The sequence below is a fragment of the Apodemus sylvaticus genome, chromosome 3 (assembly GCF_947179515.1).
Source record: "Apodemus sylvaticus chromosome 3, mApoSyl1.1, whole genome shotgun sequence".
NCBI classification, from domain to species: Eukaryota; Metazoa; Chordata; class Mammalia; order Rodentia; family Muridae; genus Apodemus; species Apodemus sylvaticus.
The window spans coordinates 122,788,791-122,812,292 of NC_067474.1; the positions used below are offsets into that span (position 1 = coordinate 122,788,791).

Here is a 23,502-nt window from a genome sequence, read left to right on the forward strand (position 1 = left end):
CTGCTGACCTCACTGCCAGGGAGTGTGGCCTTTTACATAATAAAGAGCTGGCTGCTGGAGCTGGGGCTTAGACTGAGGAGGCTTAGACTGAAGGGAGATGATGGCGCTGCAGCTAGAGCAGTGAGAGCCACACGGGAGAGAGGCGGTGGCAGAGAAACTGCCTAGGTTAGGTAGATGGGCTAGCTGAGACTGCCCCAGCAAAAAGGCCAACAGCCTCAGACTCTACAGATGTCTCTGTGTCCTTATTATTAGCACCTTAAGTGGGACCCTGGGAGCCCAACAATGAGAGGTCTGACACCCTCATATATGTAGGCAAAACACCAATGTACATGAGATGTAAATAAGTAAATATAGTAAGAGCTAGCAGCCTTCTCTCCAGGAACGACTGAGCCTGAAGCTAACCAGATGGGCAGACCGGAGGGTTGTTTAGCACCCCAAGCCTGTTTATTTTTACTAGTTATAAAATATAAAAATCTATACAATTGAATTTGAAATGGATGATTTAATTTTTTTTAATATTTAAAAAATACTAGAGCAATTTTAAAACAAAAAAGAAATCCGTGCATTTCTGTGTGTGGTTAGGTGGTTTAACCTGAGGGTCCGGGATTTCCAGGAGCTTCTTTGCCTAACGTCTCTGTTGGCCACTTTTATTTATTTTTAATACAGTCTTCTCTAAAGATTAGTTATTTATTTATAGATACATTTTTTTCCTGCAAGTATGTCTGGGTACCACGTGTGCACAGTGGCGTTAGAGGCCAGAAGAGGGCGTTGGACCCCCTGGAGCCGGAGTTACAGTTGGTCCTGAGCCGTCATATTTACATAACTGCTGGGACTCAAACTATGGTCCTCTGGAAGAGCAGCCAGTGCTTGTCACGCTGAGCGCTGAGCCGTCTCTCTGCCCTCTCCTAGGCACTTTGTTTTTTGTTTTTTTTCTATTAGTCACTTTATATTTTTGGTTTCAGCCTGCCCTTTAATGGCCAAGCCACCCTTCCAGTCTCGTCAGTCACTTTTTTTTTTTTTCCTCGAGACAGGGTTTCTCTGTGTAGCCCTGGCTGTCCTGGAGCTCACTCTGTAGACCAGGCTGGCCTCGAACTCAGAAATCCGCCTGCCTCTGCCTCCTGAGTGCTGGGAATACAGGCGTGCACCACTACTGCCCAGCTGTCAGTCACTTTTTAAAAGTCCTTTTTGCTTTATTTTTTTATAACCAAAAATCCTTTGCTGCTGTGTTCTTTAGCCCTTGAATTCCTTCTAGTTCAACTCCCATTTGTGATTTATTTTTTATTTTTCTCTAAATTCTATAATTACTGAGTTTTTGTAACACACAGCAGTATTGATTCATTCACATCACATGTTAGTTAATCTTATTCTGTTTTTTGGGGGGGGTGTTGTGGGGGAGGAGGAACAGTTTCATGTGTCTCGGGAACATTTTCTGAATTCCTGTTTAGTTTTCACTGGCAGGGAAAGAGGAAGTGACGTAACAGCTTCTGAGTGGCTAGGGAGTTAGTTACAACATGGTTACCTGACCAAGAGCCTGTAACTTCCTATAATGTACCAGATAATTTCTGAGCAAAACCTCATTCAATACAACAGCTTAGGAATGGTCTCACTATTGGCAAGGAAACTGGAGCTCACACAGCGGCTGCATGGGGTGGGCACTTGTGGTCATTTTAACCGCTTCAGGGGACTAGCTCCTCCGTTTCTGCCCGATAGCTGTGGGAGCAGGAGCACCCCCTCTTCTCCCTCTGCTGCCCGCCCGGCCCGGCCCAGGACGTGGTCTCCGTCTCTGTGGATGTGTGCTGGGAAGCAGTGGCTCCCTCTGTGTGGGCTGTAGCTCTGCCACTCGCCCCTGCCATCTGTCCTTTGCCCACTGTTCTCTTTGAGCCTTCCAACACTTTGGACAGTTTTCCACATTACACATTTCTTTAAACTAGATATCAAAAGTCATTCGGATGCACATTCACTGATATACTTAATTTCTTTTGTCTTCCTCATTTTGTCAACTTAATAAGCATTCTTGGGCTTTTGTTAATGCGACGAGCCCTCTGGAAACAATAAACATCAAGACAGAGTCAGACAAAAAGGGTAATCAGATGACTTAAGACTGTAATAAGCAGGGCACCGTGTTCAGGCCTGGACTTCTAGCACCGAGGTAAGCTGAGGCCATTCTGGACTAACAGCAAGACCCTGCCTCACAAGTCCAAGCAAAGCAAACAATGTGAGAAATTCTATAAAACGTAAACAGTCTTGATCCAGAAGACTTCATCTTTCCTGTGTAAATTAACTGAGGAGGTGAAGGGGAGTTCCTTAGGATTGCTGTGGTTGCATTAAATGCCGGTTTCCTTTAAGCTCCGTGGCTTATTTTTCCACAGTTGTGACCCTCTTCCTGTGGTGCAGTATGGCTCTAGTCCCCAACCACACCCTGAGTCCTGGCAGGTGAATAGAGAAAGGGATTAAGAGGAAAAGACTAAAGCTGTGGTGGCGAATGGCTTTTATCCAGCAGAGGCAGAGACAGGCTGATCTCTGTGAGTTTATGGCCAGCCTAGTCTACAAAGTGAGTTTCAGGACAGTCAGGGCTACAAGAAATCCGTCCCCCCTCCCAAAAAAAGGACCAAAATCAGACAAAATTGCCATGCAACAATTAGAGAGGGGGATTTGTACCAGTGAGAAGCTGTGTGTATGTGTGCATGTGTGTGTGTGTGTGTGTGTGTGTGTGCGCGCGCGCGCGCATACATTTGTGCACGTGGGTGTGGAAGCCACAAGTCTACTTCGTGTGTTGCTCCTTGGGCTCCTCCACCTTGTTTCTCTCAGTGGCCTACAGATCAGAGTAGGCTTGGCTCCCTATCCCCACCTTACCAGCACCTGCCCAGTGCCTGCCCAGCGCCTGCCCAACGCCTGCCTAGCACCTGCCCAATGTCTGCCCAGCACCTGCCCAGCGACTGCCCAACGCCTGCCCAACACCTGCCCAACGCCTGCCCAGCGCCTGCCCAGTGACTGCCCAACACCTGCCCAGCACCTGCCCAGTGCCTGCCCAGCACCTGCCCAGCAACTGCCCAACGCCTGCCCAACACCTGCCCAGCACCTGCCCAGCACCTGCCCAGCACCTGCCCAGCACCTGCCCAGCACCTGCCCAGCACCTGCCCAGCAACTGCCCAATGCCTGCCCAGTGACTGCCCAACACCTGCCCAGCGCCTGCCCAGCGCCTGCCCAGCACCTGCCCAGCAACTGCCCAGTGACTGCCCAACACCTGCCCAATGCCTGCCCAACGCTTGCTCAGCACCTGCCCAGCAACTGCCCAACGCCTGCCCAACGCTTGCTCAGCACCTGCCCAGCACCTGCCCAACACCTGCCCAGCGCCTGTCCAACACCTGCCCAGCACCTGCTCAACACCTGCCCAGCACCTGCTCAACACCTGACCAGCGCCTGTCCAACACCTGCCCAGCACCTGCCCAGCACCTGCTCAACACCTGCCCAGCGCCTGCCCAACACCTGCCCAGCACCTGCCCAACGCCTGCCCAACGCTTGCTCAGCACCTGCCCAGCGCCTGCCCAACGCCTGCCCAGCACCTGCCCAGCACTATCTTCAGGTTTTCCACCTGGAGTCCGGGTACTGAACGCTGGTCTTCATGCTTATGAAGCAAGTGCTTTGCTGGCTGAGCTACCTCTCCACCTATGAGAATCTTCTTTTTGGAGACAGCTGTTTCACATATTCCAGACTAGTCTCAAACTCACTAGCTGAGGATGGCTTTGAGCTTTATATCCTCATGCCCTGATTTCTTGAGTGCTGCCATGTTTTGGGAGGTGCTGTAGATCAAACCTAGGGTTTGGTACACATCAGTAAAGCATTCAGTCAACCCCAGCTGTCAAAGGTTGCCTTATAGCATAGTATTCACATCTTCACCCTAGCGACAGGATGTTGTGTTTTATTTTTTTCAACCTTAATCCAGTGGGCCATTCAAGCACGCAACCAAGTTGAAAGAGGTCTACAGTGAACAAAGCCCATGTACTGCCTGCGGCACTGACTTCCCTCCATACTTTTTTGTTTGTTTTGGGTTTTTTTGTTTTTTGTTTTTGTTTTTTGTTTGTTTTTGTTTTTTGAGACAGGGTTTCTTTGTGTAGCTCTGTCCGTCCTGGAACTCACTCTGTAGACCAGGCTCGCCTCAAACTCAGAAATCCGCCTGCCTCTGCCTCCCAAGTGCTGGGATTAAAGGCATACGCCACCACTACCCGGCAAAGGCATACGCCACCACTACCCGGCAAAACACCCATTTTTAATTAAAGGAATTAAGTGAAGTTACTAAGTATTAAAACGGCTTCAGTATCCCATGATTTCACTTTTAGAAAGATGTCATTCTGAAAAGAAAAAAAAAATCACATTTTCAGTTCTGTGTAACATCCTTCCTCACTCCCAGTGGCTATTACAGTTTTAGTTTAAAAAAAAAAAGGAAAGAAAGAAAGAGAAGAAAAGAACGGGAGGGGCTGGAGAGATGTGTCATCCCGCAAGAGCACCGGTTGCTCCTCTAGAGTATCCTGGTTCAATTCCCAGGAACCACCAGCAGCTAACAACTCAAACTCCAGTTCTAGGACACCCCAGCACGCTTCACGTTACACCGCGAGCCTGTATTTTGGAACTCCAAGTTCCAGAATGCAACGCTCCTCCTCCCCTTGGTTCTCAGGGGGTCGTCGAGACTACAGTTCCCAGCATGCAGCACCGTCGCCCTTTGTTTTTGACGCCCCGGTGGACCCTGCTTCGGAAGGACTTTTTGGACTCCAGAGGACGGTTCCTTGAGTCACAGCCCACCTGGGGGCATGTGGCTACGGGGAAGTTCTGGCCGGTTGAGTCTGTTCAGGCGAAGCTGAGGAGAGATGGTCTGGCGGCTTTGCAGGACTCTGCCCAGGCAGCGTTCCGGGCAGCCCCAGCTGGGTCCTCCCGGGGCCTTCCTGCCTTTGAACAGTGGTGGCGGGCGGGCACTCTGTCCCCGGCACGCTTGGGAGCTGGGGCCGCCATCTCCATGGCCACGGCTGCGAGCGGGCCCTGCGCCGGCGGGTCGCCGCGGGACATCCTTTGGCGCGTGAGTTAGCGTGCCGTGGCGCTCGCTGCCTCCCTGGTGGAGCGGCCAGACTCTGGCGGTGCCTGCGCGCTCGGCTAAAAGGGACCTGTCTTGGGACGGTTTAGGAATAGCGCATAGAAACCTGACCGCCTCGGGATTGGGTGCATGGGTGTGTGGGCGTCACTGAGTGGAAGTTAGATCTGGGGTGTTGAGCTGGAGTCCAAAGTGGAAGTTTGTCAGCGTGGGTGGGATGACCTGAATGGAAATTTGGACAGGGTAGAAAAAGATGTAGAGCAAAAGGTTAGTGATTCGAGCTGCTGTGTAATAAATGGCTAGATTCCTTGGGATGGGAAACGGGAAGGGGTGCTCTGTGTTGAAGGAATGTGGCCTTAGCCGGCGCTGGGGTTGGGGGAGACGCTAAACCGAGTAGGTATCCTTGGTTTATTTAAGATTGCTTACTCCGGGCTTCTGCTAAGGAGATCTCACTTCCCTGCATCCATTCTGTGTTTGGGAGGGAGATGCGGGCGGGAGGGGGGGCTGTCGCGGGGCGGCGCAAAGAGAGAAGTAAAGAATCTTTTTCGAATGCAAATAGTAGTTAATGTTAATAGCCCAAACGAAGAAGCAGAATTTGCATGACTAGTTAGAATAACTGACTTCATGACTGAGCAGTTGTGTTTAATGTTAGGTTTTGGGTTGGAGGATAGTTACCAGCATCGTTTGGTCAGTACTGCTTCTGCCCGTGTGCACCGCAGCCTTTATAGTCTTCAGCGGCATCGATCTATTTCACCCTATACAGTGGCTGTCAGGTAAGTGGTGATTTTCAATTACTGTCCGTACTGACATTAAAGCATTCCCTTTGACATTCTATAAAGTCACTCACTCCCTGCATTTTTGCACTCACAGAACTGCCATTTTTGTTCTACAAAATTAGTAAGTGTGTCAGGGATTAACAGGACAGATCATTAGAAGACTACATAAACAGCTAGGTGAGATGGCATGGTCCAGTGTCACGGTAGTCAGAAGCAGGACGACCTCTGAGTTCAAGACCAATCTGGGTGCATATAGTAAGACCCTAGATACATAGTAAAAGAGAAAAGGGAGCCACACAAATATTTGTCCTTTTGTCTTTTCCTTAAGAAAAGACGGCTAATTTTTATTTTTCTGTATGTACAAAATTATGTATGTATAAATATTTAATTTGCGTATATGTATGTTCATCATGTGCATGCCTGGTGCCTATGGATTCCCCTGAAAGAGTTGCTGATAGTTGAGCCACCATGTGGGTGCTGGGACTGAACCCAGGTCCTTTGGAAGAGCCATCTACTGGGCCATCTCTCCAGTCCCAGGTTCCCCCCACCCTTCTTTTCTCCTTTCCCTGTCCATTTAAAATTGTAGATGGAAATTGTGACCCATATTTAAAAAAAAAAAAATGTCTAAGCTAGCCAGTTGTAGTAACACATTTCTATATCCAGCTCTAGGAGACTGTAACAGGAGGCTCTGGAGTTCCTGGCTGGCCTGGGATACATATAGAGGAACTATTTCAAAAGCAACAAGCAAAAGCTAAACAATTGTTTAAGGAACACTTTATTATATTGTAGCCATCAAAGATAAGAGAGTCCAAAAAATAAAGAATGTCGGGGCTGGAGAGATGGCTTATTGGGTAAGAGCACTGACTGCTCTTCCAGAGGTCCTGAGTTCAAATCCCAGCAACCACATGGTGGCTCACAACCATCTGTAATGAGATCTGACGCCCTCTTCTGGTGTGTCTGAAGACAGCTACAGTGTACACACATATAATAATAATTAAATCTTAAAAAAATAAAGAATGTCAGGGAAGACTTACTATAAAGTTTGCTGAGGAAGAGAAGATGGAAGGAGGCTGAATGTTTATTGGAATCTTTGGATGTAAAAATGAAATTATGATGTTCAAGAGCTGGAAAGATGCTGAGAGGGTAAAGTGCTTGCTGCTTGCGTTTGAGGACCTGCATTTAGATTCACAGCACACACAAGCCAACTGAGTGAAGTGTGTCATAACTCCAGTGTTGTGCTGGGGCTCACTGGCCGGCCAGCTGGCTGCTGTGCTCCAGGTTCAGTGAGAGGCCCTAGCTCAGCAAACAAGATGGAGAGCCACAGAGGAAGAGAGCTAGTGTCCCTGTGGCCTTGTGTGGCACGCTCACACAAAAGTAATTAACATCCATGACTTCACTGAAACATATGAGTGCACTGTATGTACTATATGAGCTGTACAGATGGTGGTGAGCCATCATGTGGTTGCTGGGAATTGAACTCAGCACCTCTGCTCACTCCTGCCCAGCTCTCTCCAGCCCAAAGATTTATTTATAATTATATGTAAGTACACTGTAGCTGTCTTCAGACACACCAGAAGAGGGCGTCAGTCAGATCTCTTTACAGAGGACTGTGAGCCACCGTGTAGTTGTTGGGATTTGAACTCAGGATCTTCAGAAGAGCAATCAGTGCTCTTAACAGCTGAGTCATCTTTCCAGCCCCCATAGTTGTTGTCTTATGTCAGTGGTAGCCATTACTGTGTACCAGGCCCTGAGTACCTTATGTATATTATCTGTTTCCTATAATACCATTTAATAAGGTGCTATTATATTTGCTTTGTAGATGTAATACTAAGGTTCAGGTTAAGATGATCTGTTCACAGCGTCCAGGTAGTGAGAAACTGAAAATCTCTGTCTTCAGATTTTGTTTACCCACAGTATGATCTAATAGATAATTGAAAAAAAAATTAAAAAGGCATAAAGATACAGAATAGGTTTTGAAGTCTTGAAAATATTCCCTAAGATTAAAAAACAAATTACTTTGGGAATTTTAAAATTTTTTTAAAATTTTTTTTGGATTTGGTTTTTTTTTTTTTGAGACAGGGTTTCTCTGTATAGCCCTGGCTGTCCTGGAACTCACTCTGTAGACCAGGCTGGCCTCTGACTCTGAAATCCACCTGCCTCTGCCTCCCAGAGCGCTGGGATCACAGGCGTGCGCCACCACCGCCCGGCTGGGAATTTTTTTCCTCAATAGTATATTCCTTTATTTTTCTTATAAGAAAGTATAGGTTATCAAGGAGTTAGAGTTTGTTGTTGTTGTTTGACCGAATATTGCTACCAAGCACTACAGCCCTGCTTTAGCTGATGTGTCATCTTTGCTGAGCCATGCAGGACTGATGAGATTAACCTGTCAGTCAATGCAGAGATGGCAGATGATTAATTGTAGGAGGCCTAGGAAATCTGTGATTAATTTTGGTTTCTGAATTCTACTTTGAAAATAATTGCTTTCATTATTAAGTGAGTCTACTCAGCCAACATGTCTTATGTCTCTTCTCCCCCTCCCCCAGGGTTTCTCTGTGTAGCCCTGGCTGTCCTGGAACTCACTCTGTAGACCAGGCTGGCCTCGAACTCAGAAATCCGCCTGCCTGTGCATCCCAAGAGCTGAGGGCGTGCGCCACCACCGCCCGGCTTTTATGTCTCTTTCTTTTGTTCATATTTTTAGGTAGTGACGTACACATAGTTTAAACCTGGAAACATGTTGGTTTCTGAGTGTTTTAGTTTTCAGGGGAACCTCATTGGTTTTTGTTGTTGGAGGACTGATGAAATACAGTTCCCACGTTACTTTTACTTAGCTGTAGGCACTAATTGTATTTACTACATAAAGTTTAAAAATAGTGTTTACATTTTGAAAAGAAACTTGGTATGTTACTATAGTAGCTTTCATATGATGAAATGTTTGCATATGGTTGTATTTTCTCTGTTAGTAACATCTGCGTTATTTAAAAGAAATTCTAATGCCATTTCTGAGTACCCAAAACAAAGTCTGAATAACTCACTTTGGAGTTTTTGTGTTGATGTCCTATTGGACCTGACAGCAGCATACAAGGAAATTCTTAAAAAAAAAAAAAAAAAAAGACAGACTTCAAAAGTTAAAATCATAGTTGTGGAATCTGTTGAGATGGCTCAGTGGTTAAGGATGTTTGCTATCTTAAGTGTGGGGACCCGGGCTTGGATCTCAACACTCCCAGAACAAGCCAGGTATGAGTCCCCTCTCAGTCCTCTGCTGTGTACAGCAGATACATCTGCATATACACATAAATGAAGTTAAAAACACCATAGTTGTATTTCACACTCACCTTGCACTGTGCTGAGGAGACTGAAAGCCTGAATGAGCGTCACTAACTCCTTTCTCTTGTGTCTTAGATTCTTTCAATGACTTCTGTAGTTCCCAAGTGATCTCTTACCTCCTGCTGCTGGCAGTGGTCGTTATAATTATAAGTATTTTCAATGTGGAGTTCTATACAGGTAGGTTTCAGAATTTTAATCTTTTTAAAAGTTTGAGTATCAGGTGTGGCGGCACATGCCAGTGATCCTAGCACTGAGTAGGTTTGAAGGAGGGTCACCTTACGTTTGAGGCCAGCTTCCGCCATGTAGCAAGTTAGGTAGTTAGCCTAGGTCAATGGTAGACTTTGTCTCAAACAAAACAAAACAACAACAACAAAAATTCATCTTACCTAGGCAGAATCGAAGAACATGCGCATAGCTGTATTCTGTTAGCCTTTCAGTTACTTACAATTGTTTTGGTGTTTCTCTTGTGAAGAGACATTGGGACCCTTCTTGATAGATGGTTATGAGTCTGCTTACGGGGAAACTGGGTACATAGAGAGGTCAAGTCATAAAGGTAGGAAAAAGGGGCTAGGAGGGGAGGGGCGACTTGCCAGCAGTGTGACTGTCCTCCTGCCTCAGAACTATGCACTTAAAAAGGATAATTTTATTTTATATTTTGCCACAATGAAAAAAATAAATGTAAACCTTTTAGTAGTTCACAGCTAGTGTTAAAGCTGTGAGTTAGCAAATGAATTATTAGATAATTCCTTGTAAGGTAAGGGAACTGCATCTGGGCTAACCTCAAGGTTTTTTTTTTTTTTAAGATTTATTTATTTTATGTATATGAATACACTGTAGCTGTTTTCAGTCACACTAGAAGAGGGCATCAGATCCCATTACAGAGGTCGTGAGCCACCATGTGGTTGCTGGGAATTGAACTCAGGACCTCTGGAAGAGTAGTCAATGCTCTTAACCACTGAACCATCTCTCTAGCCCTAACCTCAAGGTTATAATTCTCCTGCCTCAGCCTCCTGGGCACTGAGATTGCAAGCATATGCCACTGCATTTGTGGGTGTTGATTTATTTTTTTCTTTCCCCAAGTAACAGAGTCTGTGGTTTTATAATATTTAATTTAAAGAAAAACAGGCTTTTCCTTGGGAGCATCCTGGATCCCAGAGCAGTTCCCACTCCATTGCTTCCTTTCCTGCCTTTTCAGATTCCTCAGCTGGTCACTTAGGGTTTTTCTGATTACTTACTTACTTATTCATGTATTCTATTAACATATTTTTTGTTGTAACATCTTTAAACTCTTTAGTATTAAAAGAAAATAGTATGTAAAATTTTAAGTCCCTAGTGGACATTGTAACAGGCATCGTTTTTCTCTGCCTTCTTGGTGGCTAGGCCTCTGTCTGGTTGGCCCTGTTCAGAGCTCCTTGGCTCATGGCCTTCCCTCTCTCCTGTGCTCCCGGGCCTTCTGTGTAGGGCCAGGTGAGGGCGCGCAAGTTAGCATTTTTATTTTACTTTATTTTTATATTTTGAGACCTGTTTTCTTTATGTAGGCCTGGTTGTCTTAGAATTCACTCTGTAGACCAGGCTGGCTTCAAAGTCAGAGTGTTTGAGTTTGCCTCTGCCTCCTGAGTGCCGGGATTAAAGGCGTACACTGGTGTTTTTAAAGCCTCACTGGTCACTTGGCTCATCCTGTAGGAGCAGGCCCTGCGTGTGCACCTTGTGCCATGTATCCTGTCTTCCCAGCCTGCCCCTGAAGATTTGTGCAGTGTACACTGGGCAGGGCTGAGGGCGGATGGGAGGAGGGGCGCCTTTGACCTATGTGGCGGCTTCCCTGAGGAGCTGCTGGCTGCTTGGACTTTGAAGGAAAAGTTGTATTAAGCAGACAAAAAAGAGAAATGATTTTTCTAGAGAGAAGATGGAGCTTGAAAGAACATTGAGGGACATGGCAGGGTTTGTCACATTAGGAAGTCAGTCACATAATTGGCTTCAGGGGCATTTTTGGTGGGGAAGAGGAGGTGTTAGCCACTTCTTTCCTAAAATGCCAAGTATTTGACCTCTTCCCACACCTGGCTGTTGCCCTCACTGCCATTGCTTTTCCTTGGGTGTACTAAAGACGGTTGTTAGGTGTCTGTGTCGGGAGTCTTGGGCCGGCGGGTCTCAGGCACAGACACCCTTCACTCCTTTCCCGCAGCTGTTCACCACTTCATTCCAAAGAACTTTTTTGTATTGTTGGGGAGGTCCTAAAACTTACCTGTATGGATAATAATACTACTAGGAGCTAGTATGAGGCTCAGGGGGTTAAGGAGAACCAGCTCTAACCTCTGCACATACTGTCCTGCAAATAAATGACTTAATGTAATGAAAATACCTATTCAGAGGTGGGTGTAGTGGCACACACATTTGTGATAACTCTACAAGCATTTGATATTAATTATTGTGATTTATGTCTCTGTGGCTTATTTTTCACAGATGGACTCTTAATGAATCTCAGATGTTGAATAAAGGCGGTTTGGAGCTATCTTCTAAATTACTTTATGTTACTTAGGAAAACATCAGAGTTGGCATTATATTAATTATCGGGGAATGAAAAGGCCAGTTGTGTGGGGACACATCTGTATTTAGGAGACAGAGACAGGAGAATATCAGTAGTTCAGATACATCCTCCATGTACAGTCAGTTCAAGGCCAGCCTGGCCAACATGAACCCTCTCTATAAGACAAATGAACAGAAACAAGGAAGCTAAAGTGTTAATTATGTCCCTTCAAGGCCCTATCTGAGTCCCTAGTTTTTCCTGTATATGTATTTCTTTATTTTCAAGAGTTTTAAAGTCGGGGTCATTAGCTTGAGTTTTCTGTTGGATTCCCCTTGGTTGGTGTGGATGGCGAGGGAAGGCTCTCCTCAACCTCAGGTGCACACTTAGAAAGCTGTGCTGTGCTCTCCGCAGTGGTGCCCTCCATACCCGGCTCCCGACTGGCCCTGATAGCGCGGATCCTTCACCCCCAGCAGCTCACACACTCCTTCATACACGCTTCGATGGGAATGGTGGTGGCTTGGTGTGCAGCCATCATGACCAAGGGCCGGTACAGTTCTCTTGTGGGTCCCTGCACTGGAACTGAGAGGTATGGTAAAGTTTTCTTCTTTTCTTTCTAGGAAGCCTGTTTATTTACCAAGTCAAAGGAGACCTGTGGTGATCACCAGTGTAGCGCCCCATTTCCAGACTCTCACAGGAATTCCTATTTCTGTGTATCAAGTTGTTAGGTGATAGTTTTATGTTTGAGAAAATTATTGTAGGCACTGTTGTGTTCCTGAGAGTGACTCAGGGACAGTCTTAGCTGCTTGAGAGTTGAGAGTGCTGTGACCCGGCTCGTGCTCCCCAGGGCTCGAGCTCTCCAGGACTGCTGTCTTTCCAGGCACCCAGAGGCCCTGAGAAGGCTGCCTGGATAGGAGAGGTGCTAGAAGCGCAGCTTTAGCGCCTCCATTAGGTACCTGCAGGTTATCTGTAGTTCCTTATCAGATGAAGTCAGCTTGCCTTGGAAGCAAGATGACTGTTGTACGCATTCTTACCTCAGATTTCCAAGGAAACAGAGCAGTAGTGAGACTCCCATGCGTCAGGGGAAGCTTCATTAGTCCTCTGCTCCTGTTGACCTAAAGTGAGTCATTGGTTAGAATTTGGGGCATTTCTTAAGCTATTAACTTGGAATTTTGCCTTCTGGCAAATAGCCGTAAAACAACGATGCTGTGTTTTCATCTATTAATAGCTTGCCTTTTCCCCTCAGCTTAGATAGCTCTGCTGCTCAGACCTGCGTGAATGAATATCATCTGTTTTTCCTACTGTCTGGAGCATTCATGGGCTATAGCTACAGTCTTCTGTATTTCATTAACAACATGAATTATCTTCCGTTCCCTATTATACAGGTAAGATACAATTTGAACATTTCCTAGCTATAATTTGGTAATATCAACACTGCCATGTCTGTGCATATGGTCAGCCTCATCTGATTACTTCAAGATTTGATCAATAAAATTAAAATGGCTCTGTGAGTAAAATTGTTCAGGTTCCATGAAAGTGCAGTAGGCTGTAATCCCAGTATGCATTGCGGTCACCTAGCCTGGGGTGTCAGTGGAGAGAACCTACTTTAAACACAGCTTAACTTACCTGTGTGTTTGAGAGCTGGGCCATGCTTTCCTGCTGTCACTCTGGGAAGGCGGCTCCCTCTTTCCTGGTCAGTAGTTACCCTCACTGTGACGAGCAGGCTGGAGGGGGCAACCTGCTCCATTCACCGGAAGTGTTGCTGTAACCAACCTGCTTAGGGATTGAAGAACATTCAATTGTCTCAGACCCTTTTCATAACAAGACATGGATCTGTAAATAAAACTCCTTACACCTGGTTGAGCGGTGTAGTAAAAAATATGCTTCAGTTAGGGTGCCTTGGCCTTGAACTCAAAGACATGTGCCTGCTTTTGCCTCCCAAGTGCTGGGATTAAAGTTTTGAGCCACTACAGCTGGCCTACTTATTTTTTTAGACAGGATCTCATCATGTACCCACTGCTGTCCCAGAGCTACCTAGGTAGGCCAGGCCGACCTTGGACTTGTGGATATCTTTCTACCTCTAATTCCTAGCTGATGAGGTTACTGGTTATATACCACTACCTTCCTGGCATAGCCACTTCAGTTTCACAGCCAAATTCAACAGAAAAGAGGCTTAATAGTTTGAAAAATAATTATCACACTTATTTATGGTGTTCCTGTGTTTGCGTGTGTCCACGTGTCCATGTGTGTCTGTTCATATGCACACGTGTGCCATGGAATGTACATGGAGTGAGGATGAGTGGGAGTCAGTTCCTGTCTTCCACTGAGAGGGCTCCAGGGGTGAACTCTGGGGTCGGGCTTGGCAACAAGTCCCCTTATCTGCTAGTCTCCTCACCAGGCCCGGCCCCTCCTTTTTTAACAAGCAAAAATAGCCATTATTATTATCATTGCCGTAATTGTTTTTGGTGCTGCCTATCAGCCAGCTTCCTAAGAATAAGAGAGTTTACATATACAGCTTCATGTTATACATATCATTCAGTACTTTTTAATGTAACCTGTGGGAAATCTCATCAGTCCATTAGTTATTTTGCTTTAAGTTTGCTTAATACAATTAAAATGCTCATGTCAGGTATTTTATTTATTTTTATTATTATTACTCTGAGCACCACCACCAACACCACTACTATTATTTTAGAGAGGGTTTCCCTGGGTGGCTCATACTCCAGATGTAGACCAGGATGGCCTTGAATTCTTGGAGATCTGCCTGCCTTTGCCTCCTGAATTCTGGGATTAAACTTGTGCACCATCACACCCTGCCTAGATTCCTTTTTTTTTTTTTTTTTTTTTTTAAGATTTATTAGCCGGGCTGTGGTAGCACACGCCTTTAATCCCAGCACTTGGGAGGCAGAGGCAGGAGGATTTCTTGAGTTCGAAGCCAGCCTGGTCTACAGAGTGAGTTCCAGGTCAGCCAGGGCTACACAGAGAAATCCTGTCTTGAAAAAACCAAAAAAAAAAAAAAAATTATTTTATGTATGTGAGATGTGAGTACACTGTTGCTGTCTTCAGACACACCAGGAAAGGTCATCGGATCCCATTACCAATGGTTCTGAGCCACCATGTGGTTGTTGGGAATTGAACTCAGGACCTCTGGAAGAGAAGTCAGTGCTCTTAACCACTGAGCCATCTCTCCAGCCCCTCCTTTGTTTGTTTGTTTGTTTGTTTTTAAGGTTGATTTTTTTTTTTTTAAATTAGTGTTTGTGAGCAGGTATGTGCATTTGTGTACAGGAGCCCTGAAGAGCCTGGAAAATCCTTGGGATATAGAGTGACAGTCAGTTGTGAGCTGCCTGATGTAGGTTCTGGGACCTGAGCTAAGTTCTCCTCAAAGCAGGAAGAGCTCTAAACCCTTGAACTGTCTCTCTAGCCCCCCTTAATGACAAGAGTGATGGGGAAAGATTCCTAATGTTTGTACTGACAGAGAAGCGGGCTTCTCTACCTGCATGCCTCTCTTGTTTTTTAAGATTTATTTATTATTATATGTAAGTACACTATAGAGCTGTCTTCAGACACTCCAGAAGAGGGCGTCAGATATCATTGTGTTTGGTTATGAGCCACCATCTAGTTGCTAGGATTTGAACTCAGGACCTTTGGAAGAGCCATCTCAACATGCCTTTGGTGCAGGTGTTAAGCAGGTGAAGGCTGTAGAGCGTTAGTGTGGCATCTAGTATGTTGTATGCATTAGGTAGCCAAGGCCCTCTCAAACCTAACTGAGAAACATCTGAGCTTGGGAGCACGTGGAGCTGTGGTGGGTGCGCTCTGTACCTCGGTAGTTTTGCCCAAAACTGCTGTGGGAACTGTGTCCTTGCTGTTGTGAGGTGATGGGTGGCAGCCCCAGCAGCTACGTGGAGGAATACAGCTCTGTGTCTGTACTTTGAAATCTTTAACTGCACCAATGCAGTGGAAGCTGTACAGTGTGTGACCACATAGCCGTGCTACAGTCATGGCATCAAAGTAGTTTCCATCTCTTACTGCAGTTCTTTGCTTTGCTTTTATTTTATTTATTTATTTATTTTTTAATCTGAGACAGGGTTTCTCTGTATAACCCTGGCTGTCCTGGAGCTCAGTCTGTAGACCAGACTGGCCTCGAACTCAGAAATCCGCCAGCCTCTGCCTCCCAAGTGCTGGGATTAGAGGTGTGCACCACCGCCACCACCACTACCACCACCACCACCACCACCGGCTTTGCTTTTCTTTAGCTTCCAATATCAGTGTTCCATTGGCATTTCAGGAGTGAATGGTGGGAGGGAGAGGAAGCGGTTAGCCAGAGGTTCTGAAGTGTGGTTTTGTTATTTTTTTAATTTGGTAAGTTTTTTTGTTGTTATTAGAATTTGCAAATAATAAGGAACTATTTTTATTTAGCATATTTGTTGACTTTGCGGATAAATAGAGCAATGTGACTTGCTCAGGGTTGCAGCCTACAGGAGGCTGCACATGCTAATGCCTGGGCTGGTGCTACCCGGTATCTATCTGACGATAGTTAGTGCGCGGAGTCTGCAGGGTCATTGCAGAGCAGTTTGTAGGAGTATGGACTCTGAGGCTGGCCTGCTGGGGTCCGTAGTCCAGATTTCCTTTGGCTAGCTGTTTGGATTGGTTGTTTATACTCTTCATTCCTTGGTTTTTGTCGTCTGTAAGACGAGACTAGTAATCCTCCTCCCCCCCCCCCCCCCCCCCGTCGCCCCCCCCCCCCAGGGTTGTAAGGTGTAAATGACTGACACATAATCAGAACAGCCTGGTGCATCATAAGTGCCAGAAAAGCATACTCCGCTGGTGTCTGCTTCTCTTTTCTCATGGATTTGATTTCATAACTTTATTCTCAGTAGTTAACCACAATCTGACTATACTAAATAGAAAATTCCACAAATAATAAAGTTTAGTCAAGAACTAGACAAGAGTATTTTACTTTTATTAGATATTATTGTTATTTTACTAAAACATTTTTATCATAGATATGTTGTATATGTAGGAACAAGTACAGTATATTTAGGTTTGGCACTACCTGGCATCTACTAGGTCGTGGAATATATTCCCCATTGAAAGGGGGGTGGTTACTGAGCTATTATATTTTCTCGTACGTTCCTGATCAATAGTTCTTAACATCGTATGGATTGGTATTGTTATTTTCTTATTTCCGATCTTAGTTGTATAGTGTAAAAATTGTTCAGTTGCTTAAATATCAAAATAGTTTGTCTTTTTGTACAGTTCTCGGTTGTAAATTACATTTCTGTGTGTGTGTGTGAATGTGCGCATGCACACAGCTTATGGGAGTTGGTTCTCTTGTACTCTGTGGATCTCATGTGGGGTGGAACTCAGGTCAGCAGGCGTCTTTTAACACTGAGCCATCTCCTAGGTTTTCGTTTGGATTTGATTTGGGGCGGTCGGGACTGACCCAGGCGTCACGCCTGCTAGGAAGACTGCTGCATCGAGCAATGCCTGTGATCGAGCTGCAGCCCCGGCTCCAAATGCCTGTGATCCAGCTGTAGCCCCGGCTCCCAGTGCCTGAGTCTCACCTGCCTGTGCTAGTCTCCTTCACCCAGAACCATGCTGAATGTGTCATTTGACTTTTTTCTTGTTGTTTTTCACAGCAGTACAAATTTTTGCGTTTCCGGAGATCTCTCCTCTTACTAGTTAAACATAGCTGTGTGGAATCCCTGTTCATGGTCAGAAATTTCTGCATTGTTTATTATTTTTTTGGTAAGAATTTCTACTTTCTAATATAGTTTATTATTAGCTCATAGTGTAGAAAATGTCAGTCACAAAGTTACTCTTTATTGAATTAGTATTTTTTTTTTTATTATTTATTTTTGTGCTTGATCAGCCCAACCGATTTCTTTGTTTGAATTGTCAGGGTTTGGTAAGGGAGTTTTTTATTAAAGGAAATGTGGGGTGTGTATGTGTGAAATATTCTTTAAACAGAGAGAAATCTCTTGTGTTGCAGTACAAAGTAAATTGTGAGCAATTATGTTCACCAAGAAAAACAGGCTGCACAACTCAGAACAGAAGAGCTGTTGTGGGGGCTGAAAGAGAGCAGGGCAAAGGGGAACAACTGCTCAGGGGCCAGGTGCTCACTCATGCCTGGGGAGAGAGTGCAGAGAGAGTGCAGGAGGTCTGTGCACAGTGGTCAGAGTGCAGAGAGAGTGCAGGAGGTCTGTGCACAGCAGTCGGAGTGCAGAGAGAGTGCAGGAGGTCTGTGCACAGCAGTCAGAGTGCAGAGAGAGTGCAGGAGGTCTGTGCACAGCAGTCGGAATGCAGGTCTGCACAGCGGTCGGAGTGCAGAGAGAGTGCAGGGGGTCTGTGCACAGCAGTCAGAGTGCAGAGAGAGTGCAGGAGGTCTGTGCACAGCAGTCAGAGTGCAGAGAGAGTGCAGGAGGTCTGTGCACAGCAGTCAGAGCGCAGAGAGAGTGCAGGAGGTCTGTGCACAGCAGTCAGAGCGCAGAGAGAGTGCAGGAGGTCTGTGCACAGCAGTCAGAGTGCAGGAGGTCTGTGCACAGCAGTCAGAGTGCAGAGAGAGTGCAGGAGGTCTGTGCACAGCAGTCAGAGCGCAGAGAGAGTGCAGGAGGTCTGTGCACAGCAGTCAGAGTGCAGAGAGAGTGCAGGAGGTCTGTGCACAGCAGTCAGAGTGCAGAGAGAGTGCAGGAGGTCTGTGCACAGCAGTCAGAGTGCAGAGAGAGTGCAGGAGGTCTGTGCACAGCGGTCAGAGTGCAGAGAGAGTGCAGGAGGTCTGTGCACAGCAGTCAGAGCGCAGAGAGAGTGCAGGAGATCTGTGCACAGCAGTCAGAGCGCAGAGAGAGTGCAGGAGGTCTGTGCACAGCAGTCAGAGCGCAGAGAGAGTGCAGGGGGTCTGTGCACAGCAGTCAGAGCGCAGAGAGAGTGCAGGAGGTCTGTGCACAGCAGTCAGAGTGCAGAGAGAGTGCAGGAGGTCTGTGCACAGCAGTCAGAGTGCAGAGAGAGTGCAGGAGGTCTGTGCACAGCAGTCAGAGTGCAGAGAGAGTGCAGGAGGTCTGTGCACAGCGGTCAGAGTGCAGAGAGAGTGCAGGAGGTCTGTGCACAGCAGTCAGAGTGCAGAGAGAGTGCAGGGGGTCTGTGCACAGCAGTCAGAGCGCAGAGAGAGTGCAGGAGGTCTGTGCACAGCAGTCAGAGTGCAGAGAGAGTGCAGGAGGTCTGTGCACAGCAGTCAGAGCGCAGAGAGAGTGCAGGGGGTCTGTGCACAGCAGTCAGAGCGCAGAGAGAGTGCAGGAGGTCTGTGCACAGCAGTCAGAGCGCAGAGAGAGTGCAGGGGGTCTGTGCACAGCAGTCAGAGCGCAGAGAGAGTGCAGGAGGTCTGTGCACAGCAGTCAGAGTGCAGAGAGAGTGCAGGAGGTCTGTGCACAGCAGTCAGAGTGCAGAGAGAGTGCAGGAGGTCTGTGCACAGCAGTCAGAGTGCAGAGAGAGTGCAGGAGGTCTGTGCACAGCGGTCAGAGTGCAGAGAGAGTGCAGGAGGTCTGTGCACAGCGGTCAGAGCGCAGAGAGAGTGCAGGGGGTCTGTGCACAGCGGTCAGAGTGCAGAGAGAGTGCAGGGGGTCTGTGCACAGCGGTCAGAGTGCAGAGAGAGTGCAGGAGGTCTGTGCACAGCGGTCAGAGTGCAGGGAGAGTGCAGGAGGTCTGTGCACAGCAGTCAGAGTGCAGAGAGAGTGCAGGAGGTCTGTGCACAGCAGTCAGAGTGCAGAGAGAGTGCAGGAGGTCTGTGCACAGCAGTCAGAGTGCAGAGAGAGTGCAGGAGGTCTGTGCACAGCGGTCAGAGTGCAGAGAGAGTGCAGGAGGTCTGTGCACAGCGGTCAGAGCGCAGAGAGAGTGCAGGGGGTCTGTGCACAGCGGTCAGAGTGCAGAGAGAGTGCAGGAGGTCTGTGCACAGCAGTCAGAGTGCAGAGAGAGTGCAGGAGGTCTGTGCACAGCGGTCGGAGTGCAGAGAGAGTGCAGGAGGTCTGTGCACAGCAGTCAGAGTGCAGAGAGAGTGCAGGAGGTCTGTGCACAGCAGTCAGAGTGCAGAGAGAGTGCAGGGGGTCTGTGCACAGACCAGAGTGGAGAGCTTGTACTGCACTGTTGAAGATGGGAACAGTGTCAGAGCCGGAGAGCAGCTGCATGAGTGGCTTCTCTCCTTTCACGTGGGTTCTGGGAATTGAACTTGGGTTGTTAGACTTGGTGGTGAGCTCTTTAACCTGCTGAGCCATCTCACCAGCCTTGAAGCTCCACAGCTATGTGCTTTGCTCTCTGCATGGGTGAGAGGTAGGGATGAGAGCCTTCTCACCTGTGAACCTAAGACTGTGATATTGGTCATAGTTGATGGTGGTCCACGTCTGTTATACACACGCTTTGTGTACAGAAAAGCTGGAAGTGCTACACACAGCCCATCATAGTTGTCCTGCTTTATTTTGTTTTAATAACCACGGTGACTAAGACATGCATATGTCAGAATTGTACCAGAAAAGACTTCCAGGATTTAGAAATTATTTTCTTCTTTATGCCTTATCAAATAGCCTGGAATTTTAACTAAGTTTTCCTGTGTACTTGAACCTCGTAGTGTAAAGCATGGTGAAGAGTATTACTAACTTCTCATGATCCTCTCTTGATATTGTTTTCCCAGGCCATATTCCCAAAGTGTGGATTAGTACCGCCCTGGACCTTCATACAGATGAGTGAGTCAAGTGTGATTTGATCTCTGTTTCCTTCCTTTTAAATTTTGATACTTTGTAGGAGCGTTGTTTAGGTTTATCCTTTACCTTCTTTTAATTGAAATAAGAATCAACAGAAGAAAGGGGGGTACTTAATATGACTAGAAGGTGCTGGCTCATGCCTCTGCCCATCCTGTTTATAGGTTGAAAACTCCACTCTTTTGCTCGCTTCTTAGCTGCCATGGAGTGAGGTGAGGCTAAGCTTCCGTGACTCCATGCTCTTTCTGGGTCCCTCACAGTCTGTCCTGGATGGACTTACACTTCTCATGGGTATTGGAGGCGCTGCTCTGCCATTACATCAGTCCGCTTCACCTTAGCTAAGTTAAGGAGGCCAGAAGGCATGTCATCTCTCGATGTATGTTTGAAAACCACTAGATTTTTTTTGAGTCATGCACTCATATGAACAAAGATATCTATGTATACACGCACACAGTTCTCAGAGGGGAAAATGCATTTATTTTTAATGCACGTAGCTTTCATAGTTTAACAATCCAACAAGAGTATGGCACATAGCTTTAACTCTGGCATGAGAGCAGATGCAGGAGGCTAGCCTGGTCTATATAGTGAGTTTTAGGTTAGTGAGACCTTGCCTCAGAAAAACCAAAACAAGAGAGCAGGAGGTAGCCTCCTGCCTATCTGCACTCACTCAGACCCTCTCCCAGACCCTGAGCCAGTGACCATTCATCATGTGGCAGTGCTGCCCTTTACCTTCTGTACTGAAGAGAGGCGAGCCTTCGGAGCTGTGGGGCCCATGTCTTTGTCATTCATTTGTTTTGTTTTGAGACAGGGTTTCTCTATAGTCACATTTTATCCTGTTGATCCTATCTTTGGTTTATTAAAAATAAATGTAATTTTCTTTAAGCTGGGTTGTAGTGGCAGATGCCTTTAGTCCCAGCATGTGGGAGGCAGAAGCAGACAGAACCATCTACAGAGCCAGTGCCAGGACAGCCAGTGCTACACAGAGAAACCCTGTCTTAAAAAACCACAGCTAGGACTGGAGAGATGACTCAGTGGTTAAGAGCACTGACTGCTCTTCTGAAGGTCCTGAGTTCAAATCCCAGCAACCACTTGGTGGCTTACAACCATACTTAAAGAGATCTGACACTCTCTTCTGGTGTGTCTAAAGACAGTTGCATGTACTTATGTATAATAATAAATAGATCTTTAAAAAAAAACACAACTAACTAAATGCAATTGTTTTCTCGTAGAATTTTTTATCTTTATTTATTTAGTGTGTGTTTGTGTGGCCACCAGAGGCCATCTTGTGGTTGTTCTTTCTTTCCACCGTGTTCTCTTTTTACCATGTGGGTCCTGGAGATTGAGCTCAGGTCGTCAGACTTTGCAGCAATACCTTTATCCACTGAGCCCTACACTGGCTCTCTCAGAGAACTTTTGATGATGTAGTGATGGTTTAATCCTCAAATACTGAAAAAATTTGCACACTAATAACATGTCATTCCTTTGCCCTTGCCTGTGTGGCATCCGTGTGGTGAAGGTTCAGTCAGGAGGATGCCCTGAGAGCACTGCTTCAGTCACCTCGAGTCACACACAGCTGAAGGCTCATCTGAGCTGCAGGGAGGTGCATTCCTGCAGCCCTAGGGCTAGTGAGGCTGAGGCAGGAGGATCATGAGTTCAAGGTGAGATGGGACTAAAGAAAGATCCTATTTCAAATAAACAGAGACCAAAAAAGGGTTTAGCCTGTATTATTTAGCTCGATAAAGTTAGTTTCCTTTGATGTATATACTTTTAATTTTTTGGTTACTTCACTATGAGACTTGTGTGGAATCATCATATGTGGAATTCATCAGGTTCAGTTTTAGATAGTTGAGATTTTAATATACCTGGATATTTTAGAGATACAGTAGATTTCAATTATTTTTAAAAGTTTCTAGGTAAAACTTAGTTATGTCTTCTGCTTAGTTATTAGATGAGAAGCTGGATACCCAGGAGCCATTCATTCAATTAGCTAATGGGTCAAATGGAAAGAGGGAAACAATATTTAATTGAAATTTTAAGGTTTTGTTCTTAAACTAAAAAAAAAAAAAAAAAAAAAATTCCCACACTGTGGCCAGTGCCTAAGGTTCCCTTGGGCAGCATCTGCTTAGCAGCTAAGCATCACTGTCATCTCTTGGCCTTCCTTCCCCACGAATACTGAGCACTGCGTGGACAGCCTGTTAGGAGCTGATGAAATCTCATGGGAGCCTGAGAAGTCTGAGTGAAGAGTGCATCTTGCTGTATGGATAAGGAGGATGAAGACAGTGGTGGTTTCCCTCAGAGCAGAACAGGCAGCAGTCAGATTCAAGTCCTAGTTCATACAATTGTTGGTATTGTGATTCTAGGATTTATAGCAGTACTAGATGAGTTACTCAAGGATTTGTAGGATGTGAACTTTTAGCTTCTCTCTCTCTCTTTTTTTTTTTCCTTTGGTTTTTTGAGACAGGGTTTTTCTGTACAGCCCTTGATGTTCTGGAACTCATTCTGTAGACCAGACTGGCTTCGAATTCAGAAATCCGCCTGCCTCTGCCTCCCAAGCGCTGGGATTAAAGGTGTGCGCCACCATTGCCCGGTGAACTTTTAGCTTTTTAACATTCTAATGGTTTCTAACAATTGTTTACAATGCAGAGAGCAATGTTTTTGTAGCGTGTGCAATGTGCTGGACTGGTGCATATGGAGCATGTGAAACTGATGTCTGCTCCGTACGTCCTAGTCATGGTTTAGAGACTGCAGGCCTTGAACTGGAGATCCTCCTGCCTCCTTCCTTTCTTGTGTGCTGGATGACACACATGAGCCACCATACCCTGCTCCCTACGTGTCTAATAGGTTTAAGGAATTGCCATGAATTAGCAGTAATGAACTTCCACCTGTCCTAAGTAGTTAGGCCTGTAGACATTGCTCTGGTTTCCCGAAAATGGCACTGCAGGGCCAGTCCCTGCCTGAGGTTTCTCCTCAGCTTCCCTGCATACCTGTGAGGGAGAGTTAGGGAAAGCGCTCCAGAGGTGCCAGCAAATAGGTGTGTTTCTCAGACAGCATCCTGTCTTTGCC

General features: G+C 46.3%; 1 protein-coding gene and 1 long non-coding RNA gene across 15 annotated transcripts in view; both read left to right on the top strand.

Annotated features, from left to right (window-relative positions):
* Positions 1-4,720: 4,720 nt before the first annotated feature.
* Ndc1 (NDC1 transmembrane nucleoporin) overlaps positions 4,721-23,502 on the top strand; it is a 48,989-nt gene continuing 30,207 nt past the window's right edge. The window contains exons 1-7 of one of the 2 annotated variants that reach the window (XM_052176924.1): positions 4,721-5,068; positions 5,733-5,853; positions 9,256-9,357; positions 12,113-12,287; positions 12,945-13,083; positions 17,338-17,446; positions 20,373-20,424. In XM_052176924.1, coding sequence (XP_052032884.1) covers positions 5,009-5,068; positions 5,733-5,853; positions 9,256-9,357; positions 12,113-12,287; positions 12,945-13,083; positions 17,338-17,446; positions 20,373-20,424 — 758 coding nt within the window. In that variant the 5' untranslated portion in view covers positions 4,721-5,008. The remainder of the gene's footprint in view (positions 5,069-5,732; positions 5,854-9,255; positions 9,358-12,112; positions 12,288-12,944; positions 13,084-17,337; positions 17,447-20,372; positions 20,425-23,502) is intronic. The other variant, XM_052176925.1, reaches the window with a different exon arrangement.
* LOC127681037 (uncharacterized) lies at positions 17,832-19,782 on the top strand. 13 transcript variants are annotated; one of them, XR_007977060.1, is made up of 7 exons: positions 17,832-17,978; positions 18,083-18,122; positions 18,312-18,471; positions 18,872-18,911; positions 19,072-19,191; positions 19,392-19,511; positions 19,632-19,782. It is a non-coding gene; the product is annotated as an uncharacterized LOC127681037 (long non-coding RNA). The 13 variants fall into 13 exon arrangements; XR_007977068.1 differs by lacking the exons at positions 18,312-18,471; positions 18,872-18,911 and adding an exon at positions 18,632-18,751; XR_007977056.1 differs by lacking the exon at positions 18,083-18,122.